General features: G+C 57.1%; 1 protein-coding gene across 5 annotated transcripts in view; it reads left to right on the top strand.

The window, feature by feature from the left end:
* ATP2B4 (ATPase, Ca++ transporting, plasma membrane 4) overlaps positions 1-15,372 on the top strand; it is a 29,690-nt gene that overhangs the window by 10,893 nt on the left and 3,425 nt on the right. For 2 of the 5 annotated variants that reach the window (XM_009327377.1, XM_009327375.1), the window contains 14 exons: positions 444-605; positions 727-941; positions 1,033-1,275; positions 1,390-1,631; positions 1,955-2,189; positions 3,399-3,578; positions 3,854-3,941; positions 4,084-4,190; positions 5,879-6,070; positions 6,180-6,393; positions 6,817-7,028; positions 7,404-7,511; positions 7,886-8,068; positions 10,435-10,627. In XM_009327377.1, the coding sequence (XP_009325652.1) occupies positions 444-605; positions 727-941; positions 1,033-1,275; positions 1,390-1,631; positions 1,955-2,189; positions 3,399-3,578; positions 3,854-3,941; positions 4,084-4,190; positions 5,879-6,070; positions 6,180-6,393; positions 6,817-7,028; positions 7,404-7,511; positions 7,886-8,068; positions 10,435-10,627 (2,574 nt within the window). Of the gene's footprint in view, positions 1-443; positions 606-726; positions 942-1,032; positions 1,276-1,389; positions 1,632-1,954; positions 2,190-3,398; positions 3,579-3,853; positions 3,942-4,083; positions 4,191-5,878; positions 6,071-6,179; positions 6,394-6,816; positions 7,029-7,403; positions 7,512-7,885; positions 8,069-10,434; positions 10,636-15,372 lie in introns of those variants that run through there. The other 3 variants (XM_009327373.1, XM_009327372.1, XM_009327376.1) reach the window with 2 other exon arrangements.

The raw sequence follows: 15,372 nt of genomic DNA, 5'->3' as shown, positions 1-15,372 counted from the left end.
CAGAGCAGGGATGCTCATCAGGGAACAGGGGGGGACCGGAGCCTCTCTGGGGTCAGCCCAAAGTGCTCCCCATCTGCTGCAGGGTGTAAAGCAGCCCGCAGGCGAGGCTGGAAGAGACCTGCCTCCACCCCAAAGCCTGACCAGAGGGTTTCTTGCAGCACTGCCTTAGAGGTGTGACCGGTGCAGGGGTCACATCGCCAGTGTCAGCTCTGAGGATCCTTTATCTGTGGGGCTGGGGTAGATGGCAGAAAACTGCCCCGTAGAGAGGTGGCAGGGCCCCGTGACACAAGGTTTCTATGTGCTCGGATGCGTGTGTTGTCGGGAATGGTTCTTGTTCTGGGTTTTCTCTCTCTCCCACCACCATCTTTCTCAGTGGTGTCCTACAGGTTTTCCCGGTCTCTCTCCTATTCACACGTGGTGTCTTATTTTGCCCTGGGCTGTAGCTAAAACTCAGGATGGTGTGGCCTTAGAGATCCAGCCCCTGAAGAGCCAGGAAGGGGTGGAAAATGAGGAGAAGGAGAAGAAAAAGGTGAAGGTGCCCAAGAAGGAGAAGTCTGTGCTGCAAGGGAAGCTCACGCGCCTGGCGGTCCAGATCGGGAAGGCAGGTGAGTGGCGGTGGCCTGACATGAGCTGTCACCCCAGAGCTCTTGCTGGAAGCAGCCTGGAGAGAAGGGGCTGTCCCCTTCCCCTGCGTCCCCTCACCTGCCGCTCTCCCTCTTCCCCCAGGACTGATCATGTCGGCCATCACGGTCATCATCTTGGTGCTGTACTTCGTGATCGACACGTTTGGGGTGCAGGGACGGCCCTGGCTGGCGGAGTGCACCCCCATTTACATCCAGTACTTCGTCAAGTTCTTCATCATCGGTGTCACCGTGTTGGTGGTGGCTGTGCCTGAAGGGCTCCCGCTGGCGGTCACCATCTCCCTGGCTTACTCTGTGAAGGTGAGACCATGATGCAGCGGGGTTGCTGGGGGCATGATGGGAAAACTCGTGCTTTTGATTCTGACCTTCCTGGTCATGGTGCCTGTTGCAGAAAATGATGAAGGACAACAACCTCGTGAGACACCTGGACGCATGTGAGACCATGGGTAATGCCACCGCCATCTGCTCAGACAAGACAGGCACCCTTACCATGAACCGCATGACCGTGGTGCAGGCCTACGTGGGGGACACCCATTACCGCCAGATCCCCGACCCTGAAGCCATCCTGCCCAAGATCCTGGACCTCATAGTCAACGGTGTCGCCATCAACTCCGCCTACACATCCAAGATCCTGGTGAGTTGGAGAACCACAACCTTGTGTCCTCTTCCCACTGTTGGCCATCCCTGCAGCTCCCATCCTGCCGTACCCAGGTTTGGCAGTGCTTTTCCTTTCCTTTTTCCTCTCCAGCCACCCGAGAAGGAAGGGGGGCTACCCCGGCAAGTGGGGAACAAGACCGAGTGCGCCCTGCTGGGTTTCGTGCTGGACCTGAAGCAGGATTACCAGGCTGTGCGGAACGAAGTGCCGGAGGAGAAGCTGTACAAGGTCTACACCTTCAATTCGGTGCGCAAGTCCATGAGCACGGTGCTGAAGAACGGCAATGGCGGCTTCCGCATGTACAGCAAGGGAGCCTCCGAGATCATCCTCCGCAAGTAATCGTCCTCCCTCTCTACGCTGCTCCTCTCCCTGTCCCATGGGCTTTAGGCTCTTGATGCACTGTGGAGCTGTTTTGGAGGGCTGCGGGGTGAAGGGTGCCCAGCCGCTGTGGAGCAGGGAGGTGACTATCGGGAGGCGCTGCCGTGTGAAGGGTTTAACTCTCTTAGGGTGGCTTTGGTAAAGCTGTAGGGAGCTGTGGGTAAGGGGGATGCCCCGTTTTGCGGATGAGGAACCTGGGTGACAGGGGGAGCGGATCACTGAAACCAGCAGCACATGCCGCCGCCGGTCTCCCTCACCCTCCACCCCGGTCCTGTGTTAGGTGCACCAGGATCCTGGACAAGAACGGAGACCCTCGGGTGTTCAAGGTGAAGGACCGGGATGAGATGGTGAAGAAGGTGATAGAGCCCATGGCCTGCCACGGGCTGCGGACTATCTGCCTGGCCTTCCGGGACTTCCCCACTGACGCCGAGCCGGACTGGGACAGTGAGAACGAGATCCTGTCTGACCTGACCTGCATCGCTGTGGTCGGGATAGAGGACCCTGTGCGGCCGGAGGTACCGAATCCCAGCTCTGCCCTGGCTGTCCTCCACCCCAGCCCCGTTCCTGGGCCAGGAGCCCCTTTCCCTGCTGCTCAGGACCATGAGCCCCTTAAGAAAGCACAAGCAGCTCCTCTGCACCCATCCTTGAAGTGCCCCGTGCTATCAGCTCCCTGCTGCTGGCGTTTCTCTCGCATACCTGGACAAAATGACCTGGTGGCAGGGTGTTTCCGCCCAAACTTTCCTCCCCAGCTGCTACCAGGGGTCTGTGCACGAGCCAGACTGGTTCCACAAGCAGTTGAAAGGTGCATGGGGACACCACGTAGATGTGACAGAGGGGTGTTGGAGAGGGGCAGGGCTGATATAGCTGGTTCCTCCCTTGCAGCTTGCTGCCCCCCCCCCCCCCCCCCGGCTTCCGCCGTGGGGGTGACAGGCAGGCAGCTGGGCTAATGCAATAAGCTCTCCGATACCTGCCTCTTGATTACATTTTGGAGCTTGCCCCTGCGCTCCTGCCTTGCTTGCATCTTTCCTGATTAGATGTTCAAGTATCTGGGTCTGGGAATTGCATTACAGATGTCCCATCTGCACTGGCTCTGGAGGCCGTTGATTCAATTTGCTAATTTCTCACTAATATCCTCTTCCCCCACCGCTCCGTAATAGATAAACCCATTAGTGCAGCAACGTGCTGCCGGAGCGGTGCGAGGGGGCATGCAAAATGCCCCCGTTGTGATGGATCACCAGGCCGTGCCTTGGCGCCCGGCACCGCGGCATGACGGGGAGGAGGCAGTGAGGTTGCCTTCCCCTTGGGGCAGGGACTGGAAGATCTCACGCTGCCTGTGCCGGAGGAGCTGCTCCGGACACGCACGCGAGTCTGGCTGGAGCTGTGGCGAGGGCAGGAGGCTGCGGTGCAGGAGCAGCCGGCCGCGGCAGCGAGCAGGGGCAGGCATCCTCTCCGGTCCCTGGTGGCTTCCCCCTGCACCCCAGGGATAAACGGCTGAGCTGGTTCTGGGAGGGGAGTTTTTGGTTCAGCATCTCGTCCCCGGTGTGAGCACCGAGCTGAGCCACCAGTGGATTCAGGTGGGCTGCTGGTCCGTGACCCCACCGGGGCCCTCTCCAGATCCTTTTAGGGAGGATGGGAGAGGAGCCGCCTGGCTCCTGGGATACCCAGTGCTGAACCCCAGCGCTCTGCCCTGCCTGTCCCCCGCCAACTCTGTCCCCGTCCCCCAGGTGCCGGACGCCATCCTCAAGTGCCAGCGTGCAGGGATCACTGTCCGGATGGTGACAGGGGACAATATCAACACTGCCCGCGCCATCGCCACCAAGTGTGGCATCCTGCTGCCAGGGGAGGACTTCTTGTGCCTGGAGGGGAAGGAGTTCAACCGGCTCATCCGCAACGAGAAGGGAGAGGTGGGAGAGCAGCCCCTGGGTCCTGCTCTGCAGTGGGTGTGGGTGGCCTCTCCGACAGCCCCAGCAGTGTAAGGCGCTGAATCCTGCTGGGTTTTCCTCCTCTCCTTGGATAAACACAGCTGGTCCCTCCGCTTGCCGGGATCCTCAGCCAGTGCAGCCGCAGGGGTGTCTGGGTGCTTGGAGGCGAAGGCAGTTGGGGTTTGCTCTCCGGCGGGTCAGAAGGTTTCTGGGGGGGGGGGGTCCCTGCCCTTTCTCACATGTGCCTTGTCCTGCAGGTGGAACAGGAGCAGCTGGATAAGATCTGGCCCAAGCTGCGTGTGCTGGCCCGCTCCTCCCCGACAGATAAGCACACGCTCGTGAAAGGTGAGCGCCTGCCAGCTCCCCCAGCTGCTGCTTCTCACCAAAGTGTCTCATTCTGCTCTGCCCGGGAGCTTTTGCAGCATAATCTGTGCTGGGAGCCTGCCCTTGGGGCTTATTTTCTCTGAATGCCTTGTCCTCATTTCAGGAATTATCGACAGCACCGTTGGTGAGCAGAGGCAGGTGGTGGCCGTGACCGGGGATGGGACCAACGATGGCCCAGCTTTGAAGAAAGCCGACGTTGGGTTTGCCATGGTACGGACGGGCAGTGGGTTTTCCCCAGGGGTGGCCTTCGCTCTCCAGGGTGAGAAACTAATGGCACGCTTTGTTATTCTCAACACTGAAATTATTTCTGGACCAGTGAAACTCTCCTCCAAATCTACAGGATGGCTTAAAAAGAAAAAAAAAAAATCTTCTTTGGAGGTTTGATTTAATTCTCATGACCTTTATAGGACTGTTAGCAAAAGATTGATGGGAAGCAATCCTCTAAGAGCCTGGTTTAGGGCTGGGCTCCTCTGACCCACCTGGAGGGACCGTGTCAAGCTGAAGGTGACACGGTGCTTGCAGAGCACTCAGAGCAGGGTCTTGCCTGGCCCTGGTTTCTGAGCTGTGGGGTCCAGGAGAGCTGTGGGAGCCCAATAACTCAGCGTGACTTGGTTTATCCCTGCAATTCTTCACCCAGGCTCGTAACGGGCAGCCCAGGCTCTGAGCGCAGTGCTGGCACTGACTTGGGGAGTTTTTTTGTGGTGAAGAACTCTGATCCTCCTGGTTTGCTGCTTTTCTTTGCCCTATCTGAAAGAAGCAAGAAAATAAACCTGTCGGTTTTAATGGGTTTCCTGTGAATTGTTTAAGTTTAGGTATGTGAGCAGGAGCCAGCTGCTGGGTGGAGCCTTGTGAGCCCATGTAGGGAGCTTTGAGCAAATGAGAAATTTTTTGGGAGTAGGAGTTTTTACAAAGGTGTTAAATATCCAAGTGCAATTCTGGAGCCTTTAGGACAAACAGCAGAAGGTAGTCTGTCTTCTTTTGGGGACCGTACCGTGGGGCTCCCTGCCCCCATGTGCAGGATCAGACCCTGGCCAGGCGCTGGGCTTTGCTGGGGGCTAGGCACCGGGGCTGCACTGCCCTTGAGTCTCCAGAAAGCGGGGATCAAACAGCATGTGGGGTACCTTCGGCTGGTCTGTCCAGCTTGCTCCGAAACTCATGCCCTGCAACAGCCGGGGGGTTCCCATCTGAGACGGGTCTTGCAAATCTCGAGAGCGCTTCTCTGGGAAAGCACCAGGGAACCTGCTCGTTACCGGCATCACTTCGGTGCATTTAATTACTGCAAAGCGAGCGCCTCTGTGTGCCGGCGGTGAGAAACACAGCGAGCCCAGCTCCTGCAGAGCAAACTGTGTCCAGCTGAGATGCTGCAGGTGACTTTTGGGAGGCTGTGGGCAGCCCTGCTCGCTGCGGGGCTGCCATCCACCTCGGACGGGGCAGAGGGCACCAGGAAGGTGCCGGGGCTTTGGGCTGCTGAGCTCGCTCTCTCATTTGGGGGTCCCAACCCTTGCTTACAGCAGAGATGCCCAGCCAGGGATCCCTGTGTTCCATGGCATAAGGAGGAAGCAGCGCTCAGAAGCTGTTTTCTAGCTTTGCTGCGCTCTGGCTGCTGTCTAGGGCACTCACAGCGACAGGCTGTAAAGCTGCGCTGACTCAGAGCCCTGCTCTGGAGCTGAGCCGATGTCCGTCCTTGAAGGCTTCGCTGCTTTGGAGCCTCCTCTCTCTCAGGTGCGCTGGTGCGGCCACAGCAGGACTCACTGTCAAACACGGGACTGGCACCAGCTCCTCTGGCTCCAACAGATTTTTCTCCTGGGGCTGTTTCTGGGAAGAAGCAGAGCCAGGTGGACTGTGAGCGTGGAGCTCACCCTGTGACTCACCCCATCGCTTTCTCCCTGGTCCTCAAGGGCATCGCAGGCACAGACGTGGCGAAGGAGGCTTCAGACATCATCCTGACAGATGACAACTTCACCAGCATCGTCAAGGCGGTGATGTGGGGACGCAACGTCTACGACAGCATCTCCAAGTTCCTGCAGTTCCAGCTGACCGTTAACGTTGTGGCCGTCATCGTGGCCTTCACGGGTGCCTGCATCACGCAGGTACGGGGCCGCTGGGCTCGGCAGAAGGAGAGCGGGGGCTCCTGCGAAACAGGGAGAGAAGAGAGGGCAGTTCTGGGGTCGTGACGTGTTCTCCCCCCTCTCTCTGCAGGACTCTCCCCTGAAGGCTGTCCAGATGCTGTGGGTGAACCTGATCATGGACACCTTCGCCTCCTTAGCCCTGGCCACGGAGCCCCCGTCCGAGTCCCTGCTGCTGCGCAAGCCGTACGGCCGCAACAAGCCGCTCATCTCCCGCACCATGATGAAGAACATCCTGGGGCACGCGGTGTACCAGCTAACTATCATTTTCACGCTGCTTTTTGCGGGTGAGCTTTGAGGTCCCAAGAAACGGTGGGGAGAAAGGAAAAGGGGCAAAGTCCCAGCCCTGCCTTTCATCGCCACTGCTGGGGACCCTTGTTACCAGCTGTCACTCGGTGACCTCACGTTGGCCAGGACAGAGCTTATTTAACGGATGGGAAGCGGAGGGGTGATAAGGAGAGGATTTTTTGTTCTAGAGTTCACTGAGTGCTGAGTCAGTTTTAGCCAGGGAAACAGCTTTTCAACATTTTTAAGGAAATAAGGGTTCAGTGGGGCTAGCATGGGGGACTCCAGCTGGGTCAAGGGATCTTCAGCAAGAGCCTGGGATCCTAATTCCACCTCTACCAGTGCAGAGAAGTAAGGAGCAGGATGTCATCTTCTCTCTTCCCTGCCCTTCCCTATCCTTTCCCCAAAACCCCTTGTCTGCTTAGGGGAGAAGTTTTTTGACATCGACAGTGGCCGGAACGTCCCTCTGCACTCCCCACCCACTGAGCACTACACCATCGTCTTCAACACCTTTGTCATGATGCAGTTGTTCAACGAGATCAACGCACGCAAGATCCACGGGGAGAGGAACGTCTTCGAGTCCATCTACCGCAACCCCATCTTCTGCACGGTGGTGCTGGGGACGTTTGCAGCTCAGGTGAAGCTGCGGGAACAGCGTGAGAATAAGACGGTGGGGCTGGGAGGGGACCATGCTGCCCAGGCGGGACCCGTGTCTGCTGCAGTCACTGCCCACAGCTCTGTCCTGTTCCCTTACTCTTCTCCAGCAGCTTCTTGGTGACACAAAACCTGAATATTGGGGTCTAGAGTGTGTTGGGAGGTGCCAGGGCTAGCCAGCCAGCACGCCTCTGGTGTCCTGTAAAGCTACTAGCCTAGATGTGAGGTCCTTGCTCCTCTCGTGATCCCAGGGAACGGGGGAAAGATGTGTGGCCGTAGGTGACCTTTTCATCCCGTGGCTGTGCTGTGCAGCCCTTGGAGCTCCCCAGTGTGTGACTTGTTCTCTCCTGTGCTGTAGATCATCATTGTGGAGTTTGGTGGGAAGCCGTTCAGCTGCTCTGGGCTCACCCTAAGCCAGTGGTTCTGGTGTATTTTTATCGGAGTGGGAGAGCTCCTCTGGGGCCAGGTAGGAGCCAGTCTGAAAAACATACCACGTGCCTCCACGCTGTGGCGTGCTCGCAGCCCAGCCTGCCTCTCCCTTCCCGCTGCCTCGCTGCCCTTGTTCTCCCCGGTATTTATTCAAGGCAGCTTTGGAAGGGGGTGACGCTCCATCCCAGTACCACGCCAGCAGTGAGGAGAGGAGGTTGCTAATCTACTCCTTGTTCCCACCTGGCTTCCAGTGGGGCACTTCCAGCGGTGGCATGTCTCGGGTGCATTCTGGCATCTCTCAGCTGAGTCCTGGCAGCCCGCCGCAGGAAAGGTCTGATCAAGGCTGGCGGTGGGTTCTGTGCTGCCATAGCCTGCAGGCTAAGGAGCCACTCTCTCCCTGCCTCTCCCCAGCTGATCTGCACTGTCCCAACCAGCCACCTGAAGTTCCTGAAGGAAGCTGGGCATGGCATCACCAAGGAGGAGATCCCAGAGGAGGAGCTGCCTGAAGACGTGGATGAGATTGACCATGCTGAAATGGAGCTGCGGCGTGGGCAGATCCTGTGGTTCAGGGGTCTCAACAGGATACAGACACAGGTACTGTGGGGCTCTTTCTTCTTTCTCTCTTTCTTTCTCTCTCTCTCTCTCCAGGGGCTCTATCTGGAAAGAGGCGACGGCTGCTGCTCGGAGGATGCCATTGCCTCCTGGGCTAGACTTCTCCCACCACCTGTGCCTTTCTGGGTCTGCCCTGGTTGGGGAACCAGGACAGCCTGGCTTTCGGGAACAGCTCGGGGCGGGGGGAGGCACCGGTCTGTTCTGATGCAGAGCGCAGCATCCTGCAGCTTGAGGCCATGCTGGTCTGCCGGAGGCTGGATGTGCTGCCGATGGGCACCTCACGCAGCAGAGGAGGGGGCTCGGAAGCTGCTGGGCGGCCACCAAGTCGCCTGGGCTCTTACCGAGTTGTGCAGCGGGCCAGTGTTGAAGCCGCTCTTGGTCACTGCTGGGATGCCAGTCCCACTGGGGATCGTGCCCAGGAGGGATCTGCCTGCGTGAGACCCTCTCTGGTCTCGCTCCTCTGCTGCTCTCTCTGTCCTTCCCAATGGCCCTTTGGCCACGGGCTCTTGCCACCCCTCCCTGCCAGCTCTCCAGGCTCCTTGCCTGGAGCTCTTGGCCCCGCAGCACAGAAGAGGAGGAGAATCTATCTGTTAATACAGTTTTTACATCAGCTGTTTCTCCCTGACTCAGTTTTTCCTGAAAGGGTGTTTTGTTTTTATTTTCCCCCTGGACGGCTTGCTGGGCAGGGCAGGGAGAGATCCCTGCACCAAGGTCGCTGCCCCTCGTCTTTCCTTGGGGCCTGGGCAGAGCTGCCCCATGGAGGAAAGCTGTAGGCCCCCAGTGGCCCCTGGCATTCAGGGCTGCTTTGTTATCCTTCGTTCCTTCTCCTCTGGCCCTCCGACAAATGGAGATAACCAAAGTGGCCCAGACGCAGGGACTGGAGCGAGCACAGCAGCCGCGTTGTGCTGTGTTAACTTTGCTTCTCCTCTGTGAGATGTTGCCTTGGTGGTTTCAAGGTGAGGTTCAGCCTTATTCCCCGCCCGTTGTGAGGGGCAGCTGGGCTCTTCTGGAGGCCCAGGGCAGCGCTGGTTGCTGGTGCTGTGGGGGGCTGAGCTGCCGGCTCAGCCTGGCTCATTCACATGAAAGATGTGCTGGGAGCACTGGGCTGTTTCAGAAGCGGTCTGGATGTGTTGGTATGAACGGCTGCAGTACCAGCAGCCAGGCATGCCGCTGGGGCCGAGCCCAGAGCCTCCGACATATCTCCCTGCAGCCGTGGTGGACTTGGGCTGAAACGAGCTCTTAAGTCTTGCAACGTGGAAAACACTCCTGGACGTTGGCACATCCTGGAGCCTCTTTAGGGACTCCTTTCCTGGCTGTGGTGCCCTGCACGTTGAGCAGAGCAGCTGGCAGGTCCAACATGAGCATCTTGAGGGCTTCTGTCCCGAGTCATCACGTTTTAAGTGAGAGCACAGGGCTCTTCCCCGCAGGCCAGCCTGGTGTGCTGGGGAAAAGAGGGTCCCTCCGTGGAGGGAGATCAAACTGCAGTGTGTAAAATACCTCCAGGGTGAACTAGAGCTGCATGTGGGTCTGGAGGAGGTGTCCCTTCCTGAGGAGCTGTGCAGCCAAGACGGGCGAGCTGGGGCGGCGCAGGGCTGTGCACTCTGCCAGCAGGCTGGCTGGCACGGGGCTGGGGACAGTCAAGCTGCAAAGTGTCTGGGAAGCCACGATGGCACCTGGATGCTGCTCGGTTCCTCCGGCCTCAGCATGCATCCACAGAGCAACTGTGGCCCACCACCAAGAGTGCTTCCTTGCTGCATCCCTGCCCGCCCCTACCAGCTCTGCTTCTGAGCCCAGTGCAGAGCCGTGAGCCTGAGATAGAGGCTGAAACGTCTTCCAGCACGGCCAGCTGCCATGGGAGCTGCAGGCGTGTGGTGTGTCCCAGGATTCAGCCCCTCAAGTGTACGTCCCATGGGGCTGAGGGACCAGAAACCCTTTCCTAGTGCAGTTTTCTGGACCACCGGCTGCCAGCTCGCATCTCTGCCCACCCTCTCTCTTTCTCTGCTCCTCCTGCAGATTGTCGGGATAACCCAAGGTGTTTCCTCTATCGCTCCCTCCCACCGCAGTCTCTTTCTTGGTGGTGGGATAAACCCTGCCCCTCTCGTGCCTGCAAGAGCGAGGCAGAGGCTGGAAGCTGACCTCTCCTCTGCTCCCAGAAACACCAGCTGAACCCGGTGCGGGTTTACGGGAGCGTGGGGTGGGGGGGCTCTCTCCTCCCTCCTCCCCATCTCTCCGTCCTCCTTCCTTCCTGTCCATGTGTGTCTGCCCAACTTCCCTGCTCCCCTCCATCCCCGACCCCTCTCCCTGTCTCTGGCCGGGGCAACGCTATCTCACTCTCTGGTTCTTTGCAGATGGACGTAGTTTACACATTCCAGACCGGCGCCTCCTCTTTGCAGGGAGCCCTCAGGAGACAGCCTTCCATCGTGAGCCAGCACCACGATGTAAAAAATGTTTCTAGCCCAACCCATGTAGCTCTTTCCTCCGTCAATTCCACTCCCACCACTTCTGCTGTTGCTGCTGCTGCTGCATCTCCTCCTGCGGGCAGTGAGTGATAGTCTATTACAATGCATGACTTCTAATAACCACAGAGAGCACCTGCACCAACCTAACCCAGCCTGTTCTCTCTCCCTCTAAACCTTGACTTGCACATTGATTTCCAAAATGAAGGATGGGGCGGGAGAGCGTTTAAAAAAAAATAGTTTTTATGCTGTTGCATCTTTAACAAGTTTATGATACTTTCTGGTCCTTCCCCCCCATTCCTTGTTGGTTGCTTCCTCCATTTTTACCTCTTCTCCTCCTTTGCAGGACTGATGTATGAGTCCACCCTCCTGAGGGGTGCAAAAATTGGCAGTTCTTGTTAAAAGAACCGTGTGTTCATGAGCAACTAAAAGCATTGCTGTGAAAAGGGCACACTGCGCCCAAAAGCTGCCGTTTCTTTCCGACGCGGCTCTGCCCAGCCCCAGGATGCCCCAAGGGGGGCAGGGATGGGCAGAGGCGTTGCTTTACCGAACCTGTAAATCTGTTTGGAGGCAGAGTGGCTGCTCGGACCTTCCCACAGCAGTTAGTGTGCTACTGGGGTCAGCTGAGCTGCGGTAACGGGCTGCGTGCACGCTCTCCGCTTCTTGCACGCGTGTGAGAAGGGGTGTTTGCTCCTGCCTTGGTTGGGAGCCTGGACGGTGCGTGAGAGCAGCCCGTTACCGTGGCTCAGCTGGCCGGGGGTGACGCATCGGAGCTGCTCGGAGCCACTCACCTGCAGCTCAGCCCGCTGTTTCAGAGCTGGCTTGTAAGCAAGCAGCCTCCCCTGTCCCGCCTGTGAACGTGCATGCTGTGCGAGACAGAGCTGAGCGAGCCCGCGCACATAAGCGTGCCCTTTGCTGCCCGGGAGCTCTGCGGGGACAGCACAGGGCTCCGTTAGTCCCCGTCGTAGCCAGAGCATCGCTGCCCCGTTGCAGCGGCTCATCGGTGCCCAGCTTGTTCTGCACACGCTGGTTCTCAGTGTATGCAGAGACAGGCGACTCTCTGCATGCAAACGGAGACGGAAAACGTGGCCCTGTTGAACATCAGTGGCAAAGCTGGATCCTGGATCTAGCTGTGGGTTTCCAGACCAAAGAAAAGCCCTCTCTGGTGCAGTGCTCTTCTCCGTGTTCATTGTGAGCTGCATATACGGGCTTGTGAGCACGTGAGCGTGAATTCTCTCTGCAGGGCTGTGCCAGGCTATGAGTAGGTAGTGTATCTTTCCCGGATAATTGGCTTTTTTATTGCACAGTCATTTTCTGTGTTCTCCTCTTATTAAAGAAATACCCTTGGTGACTTTTTGAATAGCTTGCAGTCTCCACTGTTTATGCACTGTGGGAGAGAAGAGAGAATTTCTGATAATTTTGTTTTCTCTCTATTTAGCCGACACTGATGCTTGAATTTTATTTTGTTTAACCCCAACGTTTCTGAAGCAGCGCAGCTGCCTTCTGTTCCTGACTGCATCTGTGCACCACCAAGACTTCCTAATCGGAAGAAAACCTGCTTAGAGGGATCTCAGTGTAGTGGGCTTGGGTGGACAAGACCAATATGTAGGGGTTTTTGCAGTCTGTGGATTAATATTCTCCCTGATTTGCAGCAAGGGAACAGATAACTTGGATAGCTTGTGCGCTTCCAGGCAGCAAACAACTTTACCAGAAGCTAACCCAGGTCGCTAAGTCTTCCCTCTGTTTTCTGCCTAGACTTTTCTCTATTTCCCTCTGCTGCTTCCGTTCCCTCTCTCAAAGCTCCACTTCCTTCCGTACAGATTAATGTTGTCCCTCTGTCTTCCACTTCACTCTGTGGGATGAGATCTCCAGGGCTGGACCTCGGCAGCCCCGCCTGCTGTGCCCCTGTTGGGGCGATGGAGGAGAGGGAGGTCTCGGGAGCGACCCTCAGGAGATGGTTTGCAGAGCTGAGCTGGTCTCCTTTGGGGGTTTTGCCCTAGTTTGAGGGAGCTGGGTGCAGCAAGCCAGGGGTCAGTGGTGGAGCTGATGCTGGCTTCATGCAGAAGATGTAATTTCCACCTAGCAGTGGGGTTTGCCCGGCACATTGCAGTGCTGCAGTGATGGTGTGAAACGAGAATAAATTCCAAGCTTGCAGGTTGTGCAGGTTGTGAAGAGGAGACGTAAGCCTGACCATGGGCAGGGAGGAGGTGGGCTTTCAGCTTGGCTGGGGAGGATTTCATTTTTATTTGCACTGCCTGGCTCATTCAAAACACATTTCCTTGCTGTTAAGTTCCTTTGACAAGGGAACAGCTGAATTAATTGCACAGCAGTTTTTGACACAGATGGTTAAATCAAAGTAAGAAAATCGGAGGAAAGCTGCAGCAAAAGTTATTGGTGGAGCCTAAGGCAGATGTGGTAGATAAGGTCTGGACTCACCAGTGCTTGAGGTGGTGGGGCAGGGCGGGCTTCTGTGAAGCTGCTCCTTCCTCTGAGCTTATGCTAGACTGACCACCTAGTCGCTTCGGCAGTCACCTAGGCTCTCGTTAGCCTGTTCAGGTTTGTTATACTTGGTTTAGTTGGTTTTGTACACTGCATTTTAGGGGTCAGTGCTTTTGTCAGGGCTTGCAGTTGCTGTTCTTGTGTTGAAGTGACAGATCATCAGCCTTGGTAGAGGTGACCTCCCTTGTCCTGTGCGTGCACACTAAATAATGAATTTATCCAGGATCTTACTGTGGTCATTAGTGCAACAAACACAGCTCTGATTTTCTGTTCCCAGCTACGTGCATTTCCATTTTCGCAGGCCAGCTGGTGCTCCAGCATCTTGGGGGGTACCTGGCCCATGCTCATCTCCTCATGAGTGTCTGTCATCCAGCTCGTGTGTGTGTGCCGGTCCGTCTGTGCGTGCAAGAGCTGGCTTGCTTGTTTCTAGCCAGGATGTGCTGAGCCTGTACCGGGGGATGCCACGTTGCTGCCCCATGTGGTACAGCACCATCTTTCTGAGCCAGATGGAGAACGGGCTCAGAAGGGCATCCCTCATGAGAGGGCAACCCTGGAACATCTTGCAGGTAAAACCTCCAGGCTTCTAGGCACGAGACTCTTTGAGTAACTTCTCTGGTCTGGTTTTGTGAATGCTGTTTGTGCTGAGACCAAAGATCCCTAGGAGGCTCTCGCTGGCTGTGCTGGTTGGTGACTTCCCTCCTAGCCTGCCTGTGTACCAGACCAAGTTGGACAGTTTAACCCGGCTCATCTCACCAGGAAGAGGGGTGTCATGCCTGCTCACCCACCAGATCTACAGCCCACTCGCAAAGAAGCGGCAGAACACACGCGTATCTTTATTTGTCTCACCAGCTTGCAAGGAGATACCTGAATCATTCTCCTTCCAGCAGCTCTGCACGCTCCCCACTCCCTCGGTTGGTGGCTGAGTGATGGGGAGGCTCTCCAGGGTGTAGCGTAGGGATGCTGCAGAGGAGCGCCCCTTTTGTGGGATCTGTGGCTCTCCTCCCTTTTGTGCCCCAGCTTCAGTCCACAGGGACACCGTGAGAGCAGGCAGGGGACACGGGTGGGGACTGGGTTCCTCAGGTATCGGGAGCAGGTGAAGCTAGCTCCTGAGTAGCAATGCTGCTTCCACGGGGCAGGATACAGAGCAGGACGACTGACACTGCTATGAAGAGGTGTTACCGACTTCCCTGCTGCACCCAGTGTTGCTGAACAAAGTCTTACCGTGGGTATGGGGGCTTCGGAGAGGAGGAGGTGAGCAGATCTCCTGGTCCCAGATGAACTCTGCTTAACAAAGACTTCTATTGCTTCCATAAAACACATGAGAGCTTGTGCAAGGTGCTGGGTCCCTGCTGACAACTTTTGTCAGTGGCCTTCCTCCTCTATGAAGGGAGGAGACAGTCCAGTTCCTGGGTGACTGGGAGGGTGCCACAAGCCAGGAAGGTGCTGGTGTGACCTGCTCAGGCAGGATGGGGGGACGTCTGGAGAGAGGCAACGTGCTGGCTCTGGCCTGAAAGAGTCAGCGGGGAGAGCGTTGGTGTAAGACACAGCGGAGCAACCGGAGGGGTGCTTTGGAGGGCCCTGTGTGGTGGGGAGCTCTCGGCTTTGCAGTAAAAGGCAAAGCCGTGTGTGTGATTTCACCAGGTCCTCTAAGGCTTGGGAGACCTTCAGCTGCTCGGTTTGTTGGCTCTGCTTCAAAAGCCCACATATTGCATTGCTCTCCTTCAGTTTATGCCTTTTGACATCTTTCGAGTGATTATAGCCCTGAGTCATCCACGAGAGCTGGAGCGCTCTGCCGCACCCGAGGTGCACATGTTGGTTGTCTGACGCATGCCAGCGTCCGCACGTCGCTGCCTTGCGGGCGCCAGAGCGAGTGTGACAGCAGCACCAGGGCGGAGAGGTCTGCTGCAGCCCCACCGCGCTGCCGCCTCCTGCCCCCTTGTTCACTGGATCTGACACTTGTCACCCATCCGACCGAACAACTGTGACTTGGCTGCAAGAGAGGGCAAGAGCTGGAAGGGTTCAAGGCTGGATTTCCAGAGGAACTGGAGGAAGCAGTGAATCCACTGCTAGCCACCATTCAGGCTTGTTTCCAGACCTCTCCCTTCCAGTGCAACGGAGGTAGCAGAGCCATACCCTGGTTGTCCAAACTGGGCTCTGGATCTCCTGCTTGTAACGTGTTGAGCCTGGCTTTTGGCGGTGCTGGCAGCCTGTGGGTTTCACAGGAGCGGTGTGTGGCCAGGCTTTCTAGCAAAGTTTGGGATTGTTTTTCATGCAGAGCATCCAAAAGAATTAGCTGCCTTTGGAAACTGCTGGGTGGTCTTCAGCATGTCG

This window comes from Pygoscelis adeliae, unplaced genomic scaffold (assembly GCF_000699105.1).
Source record: "Pygoscelis adeliae isolate BGI_AS28 unplaced genomic scaffold, ASM69910v1 Scaffold197, whole genome shotgun sequence".
NCBI classification, from domain to species: Eukaryota; Metazoa; Chordata; class Aves; order Sphenisciformes; family Spheniscidae; genus Pygoscelis; species Pygoscelis adeliae.
Note: the sequence above shows the minus strand (reverse complement) of the source record. Positions and strands in the feature narration are given on the sequence as shown.